Source organism: Habropoda laboriosa, unplaced genomic scaffold (assembly GCF_001263275.1).
Source record: "Habropoda laboriosa isolate 0110345459 unplaced genomic scaffold, ASM126327v1 scaffold128, whole genome shotgun sequence".
Lineage (NCBI taxonomy): Eukaryota > Metazoa > Arthropoda > Insecta > Hymenoptera > Apidae > Habropoda > Habropoda laboriosa.
In genome coordinates this window covers 1391357-1401389 of record NW_017100281.1, presented here as the reverse complement: position 1 = coordinate 1401389, position 10033 = coordinate 1391357, and the positions used below count along the sequence as shown (strand labels likewise).

At 36.0% G+C, this 10033-nt stretch overlaps 1 protein-coding gene across 1 annotated transcript in view; it reads left to right on the top strand.

Annotated features, from left to right (window-relative positions):
- LOC108573621 (neurotrimin-like) overlaps positions 1 to 2117 on the top strand; it is a 185130-nt gene extending 183013 nt beyond the window's left edge. Inside the window, exon 12 of the mRNA XM_017936085.1 lies at positions 1966 to 2117. Within this exon, the coding sequence (XP_017791574.1) occupies positions 1966 to 2117 (152 nt within the window). The remainder of the gene's footprint in view (positions 1 to 1965) is intronic.
- The last annotated feature ends 7916 nt before the right edge of the window (positions 2118 to 10033 follow it).

Below are 10033 nucleotides of genomic sequence, written 5' to 3'. Positions count from 1 at the left end.
CAAAAATTATGTCATCCTGAAAGTTCCAGCGGTTTTAAGCCTTTCGTTTCGAAAAGAATGTAACTCCGCTGAAATTAGACATGTTTATTTAAAATAATTTACATAATTTTCGATACACTTCGTCAGCGTGTTGCAAGAGCACTGATTTCGCGTATATAAAAATTGTAATACGTTGGTAAAAGTGTATCAATCATTATGAAAATTATTTTAAATAAATATGTCTAATTTTAGCGAAGTCACGTTTCTTTCCTCAAAATGAACCTTCAGGATGATCTAGCAACATTGCACTGAAGGAACACGTTGCAAAGAGGAAACAAGCAACGGCAAGATTATTTCATTTCGGTGGGTGAATAAATTTTTAATAGTGAATTTTTCAATGTAAAGATCTCTGCCCTATATTCACGTTTCAACAGAATTTTCAATTCTTTTGTAACCATCCTATCAATGAAACAAGTGAAAAGTGGCATTTCTTATTTTCTCTTTACGAACGTTCCACACTCCTTTTCTTCCTTCGTGTATACGTATTTACCATTTCCTAAGAGAGCATTTCGTGAGCTCGTTCTCCTTTGCCCATTGAAATTCGGACTCACGGCGGTACGAATTGGTTTCACACGTTCATTTCCTATGAAGTTCGAATCACCGTTGCGCATTGTCCGGCAGAAATCCTTTCAGAACGCTATCAGCATTGTTCACGCGATCACCATACCCAAACGTTTGATTATACACCCGGTGCATTATTTGAACGCTTTATTATTCGAGCAACATATTTCTCATTTTCGTATGCATTCGGCTGTCCCCCCTCTCGCGTTTTCTCTTCTGTTATTTGGGATTTCACAGAACTTTAATTCTACAAAGAACAATGTCGTAGAACATAGAGGCCACAAATGTGCCCATGATTACGACGAGATTGCAGGAAATTGTCACGTTCAAAATGACACACGATTCGTAATAGCACGATAAGAGGAATATCGTGTTCGTGAATCAACACACACTTCGAAAGTCGTGTTATTGAATATTATTGCTAGGTATTAAATTTGGTAAATAACATTTCGTTAAGTAAATTCGCATCGTTAAGTGCTTTTCGAGGAACTTGAAATTACCATGTGGCGTGGGTTGAAGTTTACTTTGGGAAATATTTACATAGGAATCTATCTAGGAAAAATTTGAGGGACTCAAACGAGAATCGAACCCACGAGTTTCCCAGTTAGCAACACTGCAACGCACTACGCCAACGCGTCCTCTGATTTCCTCGCTGTTATTGCTTCTTTTGCTGGGTATGGAGTCCCCGATCCCACGTGAATAATTCTTTGACAGAAAAATATGCAAAATCTGTGAGAAAAAAGACAGATATTACAAGATAATATGTAATATTTGAAGATATTAAATATTACAAGATAATTTGGATATTTACAAAATGACAGGTTAAATATTCGTTATTATGTAGATTTTTAATATTTTTGTATCAAGAAATTTCAATTCAGAAATTTAAAGTATTCTACGTAAATATTGTATTAAGAGCACAGTTGATAAGATAAAGATTAGTTAATTTATAGAAAAAAGTCAAAGAAAAAAGTGAGGGGATTTGCAAATATTAATATACAGCTTATTGTTATTATACTTTTTATGCTTAAAACAACATATTATGTGCACTGTCAAATATTTTGCCATTCGAAGAAACGCGTTGCAACACATACATCCACCTTCCCAATTAAATTTCCATATTTATTTCTCCTATCTCAACTGTTTACGAGCAAAATCTTGAGTTTCCTATTGAAACTAAACATAGCCCAAGTAAGATAAGCATAAACAAGGAAATACCCAATAACTCAATCGCAAAGTGCAAACAATGTGCATGCTATACTCCACGTTATTAATCTGAATCTGTTGTCGGTAAAAACTGAAAAAAAAAAAAATAATTTTGATCGCCAAAACGATTGGTGCACAAGCAGGTTTGTTTGCTTACAGATTACGATAGAGAGTACGGTCCACCATCGATAAGGCCACCGGGCGAGCTTCCAGCGAATGCTTTAAATTTCGGCGTTTCCCATCGGGCTCAACTCGTTCTGCATCTTTTGGTGAGTCTGCTGTCACTGCTACTTCCAGCCATCAGAAGGTGATTCTCACGTCGCGGGAACGGGGCTTCCAGTTCTAGTGTTTATTGGACGGTGACCAGAGCGGAGACGACTACCAATTTTTGGTACACTAGCTCCAGCTGGATGATGGACGAGTGCGATAAGATAAGTCGCGCTTGAAATTATTTTCATACTAAACGTAGACGTATACAGAGAGAGAAAGAGAATATTATTTTTTTGTTGTGTAAGTATACTTGCAGTGAGTATGATGGAATCCTTAGGCTTTTGTGAATGACGATGATTTTGTGGCGCGTGATATCTTTGCGTTTGAGAAAAAAGATTTTTCGTCCCCTTTCCGGTGATGTGTGAACTGTGTAATCCCGTTTCAAAATGAAAACGAACTTTTTTGTATCGACTAAATGAATTTCGTTGTGAACGAGAGTTTATGCCAGTGATTCTTAGCCAATATTGCCGCGACACCGTCGGAGGTACCGAGGAATATTCGGAGATTGTGTTGTTTTGTATGGCGCACTGCACTTTTAAATGTTCCGCCAAAACGAGTTTTGTAATTAAACGTGTACACCTCGACGTCGATGTGGTTGAGACTTACTAGAAGCCAGAGACGATTCGAGTAATTTCATTAGTTCCATACGAACGTAGATTCGTGCCGAGAAAACAACAGGCGGAGTATTTCGAATTTCTTCCTTTTAGCTAGCTAACTACTTATGTAAATACCGTTGATTTCATGAACAGTCGAGAAAAATTTGCCGGTGTTCTAGAGATCCTCCTATTATAAAACTCGTCATTCCCGTTCTTGCGTTTCATCGTCACCATTCACATTAGTTAACCTCTTCGGTACAGCGGGTATAGTCGGTGGAAGCGACGTAGTAAGGCCGTGAAGACAGTCGGGCGTCGAAACAGCAATTCGGGGGAGATAAGGAACTCGAGTCTCGCTCAGGCTCGTTCAATGTCAACTTGGAATTGCTTCTTTCATTGCAGTGTATTTAAAACATTTGTCTACGCTTTAATCGTTGACAGAATGGCGGGAATTGCTATTGGGTAGAAGGTGATACCGTATATTCTAAATGGAAAATTGTAAGCAGAAATTTTAGATATCAATTCACAAATAATGTACGGCCCTGAGTGCTGCTGCTACATCAATCGGTATCGCCGCTTAACCCCTTGAAATGCACAACTAATCCGCCAATAAGTGCAGCTTCTTTCGCTTTCCATATTACGTTATCCGTTTTATTATAGCAAAAATGTAAGTTACAGCATTATAAATAATAGGAAACTTATTTTTATACGCCTAGAAAAATATTAAAGACAAACAGGAAATTGATCATTTTGGTACATTAAGTTAAAAAAAATGTGAGCGTTAAGGGGCACCGCATCGCTTTCACCAACTATACCCACTATTCAGTATTGTCCAAGGGCCCAAAATAAGAAGGTGCAAGAGTCACGTGGAAATTATGGACATCTTTTATAGATTTGTATACATTTTTCTATTTCTTCTTAATAATTGAAAACGTTTATACAAAAATATAATGTTACCCTATTAATCTCGACATAAAGAAATGAAAGACTAAATTTAAAGAACGTAGTTTTGTGCGAACAATTTCAATAAGATGGAACTGCACAATGGAACCAGCATTACATATTTTAAAATCATACGTTGCTTTATCTTTTGTCTCGTTCTACATACAATACTACGTTAGCAACATATTGTTCCTCTTAATCTTGTTGTTGTTATGTAAAGACGGTATGTGTCTTTCTTTAAACGAAGTAAGCCTTCCAACTTAACATAATACATTCGCAGTTGAAGGTTTCTCAGAAATGGCACGAGATAAAGCTTGTGAACTAAAGTCGACGTATGTACCGAAGAGATTAACGAAGGATGCCCCGTTTGTAAAGCTAGAACAATGTCTCGTTCATTTCGTTATGCAGAAAAAAGAATGTAATTGTCCTGATGATATGCAAAGTAGATGACAAAGTACGTAACTCCACACAGTTCCATAAAAGAAGGTTGTTATTTTCAAACGATTTTTCTGTATTTTTCATCCGGAAACCGATCTCATTGCTCGTCATACGAACCACCCGTTATCGATGCTGTTTCCTCATCGGTCGTTCACGATATGACGACGTGATGATAGTTCTAGTCGAATGAGCAAAGCACAACTGTATTTCGGTACATATAATAACATATACGTACGCATGAAAGAATAAACGAAAACATAACTATACATCGTACATACGAAACATGTATGTGTATATATATATACAGGGTATTGTCGAAAGTATTGTACAAACGGTCTGGAGGTGCTTTCTCGTGTAAAAATAAACAACAAATGTGGAATAAAATTTTTTCATACGAGGCTTGGTTTTTGAGAAAATCGGGTTTAAAGATACGTTGGGTGTGTAATGCAGGGGCGTCGAACTTCCGGGGGTTGCACGGGTCCCATTACACACCTACGGCTCTGGTAGTGTTATTTTCTTTTTCTTTTTATTGCTTCAACCTGAGAATTATTGGAGAGTCATCTGGAGTAAGTCCTCCCTATGCTCTGAAAAATATAAGAGACTTTAGTTGTATTGAAGATAGACATTTGGTGTGAAGACCATGCATGGGCATACTCGTGCAGGAAAATTTCCAAAATGCCTGCAAAGAGTAATTATGTCTCTGCTAGTGTCAGCTACAAACAAGGGACTTATATATAGTGGGGACTAGACTGCTGATGGTGGGGGGCCCTATGGAGGGGGCCGTTCTCCTACGGCCCTGCGGAGTGGGAGACGAGGAGGAGGAGCCACACGTGGCTCGTGAGCCACCAGTTGGACAACCCTACCTTAGTAAATATAATAAAATATTGTCGATGAAATTGTGTCTTCGTGCTTTTTTGAACCTAGTAACTCGTAAAAGTCGCGCATACATTGTATACAAACACGTTCGCACGTATTTTCAAACCTGATTTTCTCACGAGCTAAGCCTCGAATGAGAAAATGTTATTCCACATTTTTTATTCATTTTTGCACGAGGAATCATCTCCTACCCCTTTTGTACAATACATTCGGCCACATCTTGTTTATATATGTTTGTATGTATACATATATCGACTCGTAGTTGTGTTGGAATATGCGCTCTGGAGTTTCGTCATTAGCTGTTCGATTGACAAAACGTGCATGCACTAACACAAACGCTATTCATACATACGTAACCGTGCAACTTAACGCATTTGTAAGTGTGATTCGATGCGATTTAATGGGCGTTTGCGAGTTGCCGCATGCGAAAAGCGGAAAAGCGCGACGATATGATGTTGCGTAGCCCCGAATCATCGACGACGATGTCTTCGTGCAGAGAGCTTCGTCGTTTCAGTTCAATTACGCATCCGATTCTGGAGGACTTACGTTTCTCCCGCAATGGCTACATGTCGACGACAATATTTTTAGCTTTAACGGTACTTAAAGTAGACTTAACGATCTAGAACGAACACTGCCGGGAATTTAATTAAGGTATACAATTTCGGTAAAATCTATATTTAAAAGTATCTTTTAGACACGAAACAGTATAACCTTCTTAATTCGTATATTTTTGCACAAAGAGAATATCAACGCAATAGCTCTTTTAGTCCGTTGTAGTAGTTTCTGTAAACGAATTTTCCTCGAATATTATTTCCAGTTTCACCATGTAGCACCAATGACAGCAAACAGAATGTTGTCTACTTGGAAGATCTTGAATCATGCGTTTCTACCGAGGAAATTCGTAAACGTTTCGTTTTATAATTTTATCCACTGATAGTAACTTTGCAAGTAAAGTAGCTGCCTAATTTTGACATTTTATTTTTAATTCTATACTAGGGAAATCTTTAATGAAATTTTACAAGTAATCTGTTGATTTTACAGCTTTTACGAAAGGAAAAATATGTTGTAAAATTTATCACACGTTTGTTATTTACCGTTACTACTATGATATGGGTACATTTATTATTCGATTATTACTAGAATACTTAGCCAAATGAAAACACGCATAAACCGAATGATTTAAAGATTGCACCATGTAGGACAAAACTAAGGTAGATGATTCCAATCCTTTAAGGTCTGTTTACATGTGTCACTGGCGTGACTGTATTACGCGTAATACCTGTTCAACTTCCACTCAGAAAATTCTTTCTTTTATGTTGGTTTATTATTTTTTTTTTTTTTTACGACGATCTGACAATAATTGCCATAATTCCAGGCGAGAATGAACCAGAAGAATTCTTAAGCAGCGAAAATGGCACTTTCTACAGAGAACTGTGTAAGCAGAGGGCAATGAGACAATATTTTTTGAAAATTTTAAGTGTCTCGATGAACTTTGCACGTATTTGCTGAGCAAAGGAGAAAAACAATTTGTTAAACTCCCTATATTCTGGAACCGACAAATGGTAAAGTATCAGCTTGGTGCAAATGACATTTTTTCAGCAGCTGAAATTGGTGAGTTAAATTCTGTCCGACGAAAATCTGCCGCAGCGAAAGGGTTAACAAATAAATTATTCCCAAACGAAGACACTGTAAAAGAAGCATTCAAAGACTAATTATTCTTACATATTTGGAATAATGTAACTAGTTAATCGTTAAAAAAAAAAGTGTATAAAATCGCGTGGAAATGATTTTATTTTTTGAAGACACATATTGTATCCAAAGTTTCGTTAAAAAAAAAAGAAGCGACGTTTCATATGCACCAACCTAATACTAATCAAATCAGTCTTTCGTCATTACAAATCCAACAAGAGAGGTACATAAACCTTGAAAATATCGAAAACTCTGTTACAAAATACACGAATGAAAATATGGTTGTCGACGAATTTCAATTTCACGGCTCGAATAAAGTATCGATATTGTAAAACGGAGGATGTCACTGATACGTCTAAACACGTACATCTGAAAACAACGTGACGATATATTTGATCGTTTAAACTGTCGAAAATTCACACGGAACTAAACGGGACACGCCACACTGACACGTGTAAATAGAGGTTCGGGAAGAAGTGTATTCGTGACATTTTATTCCGGATGATCCATGGGATTATTGCACAATCCGGTATGGTCGGAATTTCGAGCGTAGAGCAAGAGGAAGGAAACGTAACGCGTCTTTGCCGATTGATTGTTCTGTAAATATTGTAGATACGTTGTGCTGTGATCAATCTGAATCGTCGTCTGTTTTCACGGTGATGATTCGAGGCTGCGATTGTTAAAGCAAGTGGGGAAAATGCGAGTGTTATGAGTGTAGCATTATTATAACAGCAACCGTTCGCAATGTTACGGCGATGAACGTATGAAAATGTCGTTGAGTAGAAAAAAAAAAAAAAGAAATCGAGGCTACAGCGATCGTAGATATGTCGTATTGAATTATTATAGTAATGTTATTAATGTATCGTGACCGATGATTCCACTGTGCTGGACGATTTTTATGGGATCGAGGAAGAGTTTCCGGAAATTAGACGGTGAAATTGTCGGTCGGAATATCTTAATAAATCGAATACACGACTGCCATTATATACGACTGTTCAGTTAATTCAATTCTTCAAATTGTATTAAACGTTTTAAAATCAGTTTCATTATTCCTGCGTTTATTTCGTTGTGGATTCTCGTATCGGAGCACCCAAGACTCTTTTCCTACAGGTAAACTGGTTACCTGTGGACATGTTTTCGGAAATCAACGTAAGGTAAGTGTTGACATAGTGAATTTTTCGATTACATCAATTTGTAGCAAGTAGACGGCGGATTTTTATGCATTTATAGGAAATTAAACGTACGAAATTGCACAGAATGCACGTAATATGGCGAAAGGTGAAATCATTTTTTACCAAAGTTCTACACTTTTTACTATATTCTGAAAAATATAAATTTGCATAAAAATCCGCAGTCTAGTAATAAGTACGATAAATGGTAGAATCAAATTGTTATTGTACCGTTGAAATTTTAATTCTTGATTTTAACTTGTGAAATAGTTTTATTTCTATCGTTTGTGAAGTCTACTATTCGTTGATACGAGTTTTTGACAAGTATCTTAGATCTAGGGGGACGTTTTGCAAGTTAGAACGTAAGAACTGTATTGTTTCGCTAGAAACTAATTTCACTTATCCAAGATTCTCTTAAAATACAAATGAATTAAATCAACTTACGAGAGGCTGTTTAAATTTCTTCAAATTACCAATAACTTATACTGGAGAAAATTGTCCTTAGTTTCGCGAAATATTGAACTATATAAACACCGAAAGTTTAAAACAAAAGTGAAACATCTCGATTCCATTAACAGGTTCGTAGATATCTTTCGCAACAGCTTCGATGAAACTCCCTGTATAACGAAATTCGCATAAAACAAATAGGAACTAATTGCTGAAGCCAGGAAATAATGAAATTTATTCAGTTAAACAATTTGTATCACGTGTGAGTATAATAATATTATTCCACGTTTAAGACAAGTTTCGTGTCTTTGTAAGAGCTTTTACGGCTGACTTACAATAGTACACTACTACTGGTGTCTTACAATCCCTTTGCGTCGCCAGTAAAGCAAATTGGCACGGGACGTAATAACAGTAGAGAGAAAGGAAGGGTAGGTAGATAGAGAGAGAGAGAGAGAGAGAGAGAGAGAGAGAGAGAGAGAGAGAGAGTGGTAATGGTCTGCACCGAATCAGTCCTCACAAATTCAACGTCCAGTAATAACGTAATAATCTTTCGAAACTCCGTGACGTGTTGTAATGTCTCTTGAAATATTGGATACGCGTGAATAATTTCCATCTGTAATGAAACCGATATGTAAATCAGATAACAAGTTCGATTGTCAACGTTTCAGCCGGCAACGGCTCTGTTAGTGTCCAGTTTGCAGACAGTTTCTAATAACGCGCGCCGTAACTTTCGATCGTAACGGAAAAGGCAAGCCTGTTTTAAAGTATAATTACTTCTTATGCGAGTTCGTGTAGTTATAATGTAAACGAATGTACATATCAATAGTTAATAGTATTTCTTTCGTTTCGTTAGTCTGTTAGAATAATTTTCATTATTCAAAAATGTTAAAATTTCGTTAAATTTGCAGTTTGTTAGTTGATAGTACTCTTTTAAGGGTGTACACCACCCTGAGGCTTCTATCAATAGGTAAAACTTTGAGAATTTTTTTCACAGATAGCTACTATATAAATTTTCCCTAATTTTTAAACAGTAGAATGAAGGAATTATTGGGAAACTCCTTCTGCTAGAACATCGATTGCTGGCAACCATTGCCGGGAAGAATTGGACGGTCTGAAATAGAAAATTCATTTCGATTTATAAATGTAGCATTCGGTTTTTGCGATATGTAAATTATTTAATGTTTCAGAAAGTTTCAATTAGATTTGTTATTTATGAAAAGAAGTATTTCACTTTCAAATCGCCACCATTTCTGTAATAATTATAATTTTTGCAAAATCTTACGCTATATCGTAGATTCTACATTTTTATTTATAAATCAAAAAGATTTTTTTATTTTAAACGTTATATTTATCTTCCTCCTTTCATTAAACCTAGAATTACTTAAAAGAAATTAAGCTTTTTCTAAATATTGAGAATATATGTATGTTAAAAATCAAATAATAATTTCTCTTTCGTTTCACAGTAAAATCCTATTAAGAAAAGAATTTATAATTTTATTGATATATTATAAACTTCACACATATAATACACTTTAAGTGAACATCAAACATAGTTAATTTTACATTTTTTCCACATTAATCATAATTTTTTAATAATCAGTATATAAATAATAATTTCTCGTTTGCAAATAGATCCTGTTAGAGCATTGAAAAAAAATGCAATACTAATTCTTTCACTTCGTTAATTTCATGCACGAATCATCGTCGTTATCGATCATATCGCATCCAACGTTTTTCTCAACTTCGAGAAATACCTTTTTGCCAGTCCATTTTCTCCCAATTAATGATATTTCTGACGGTTCT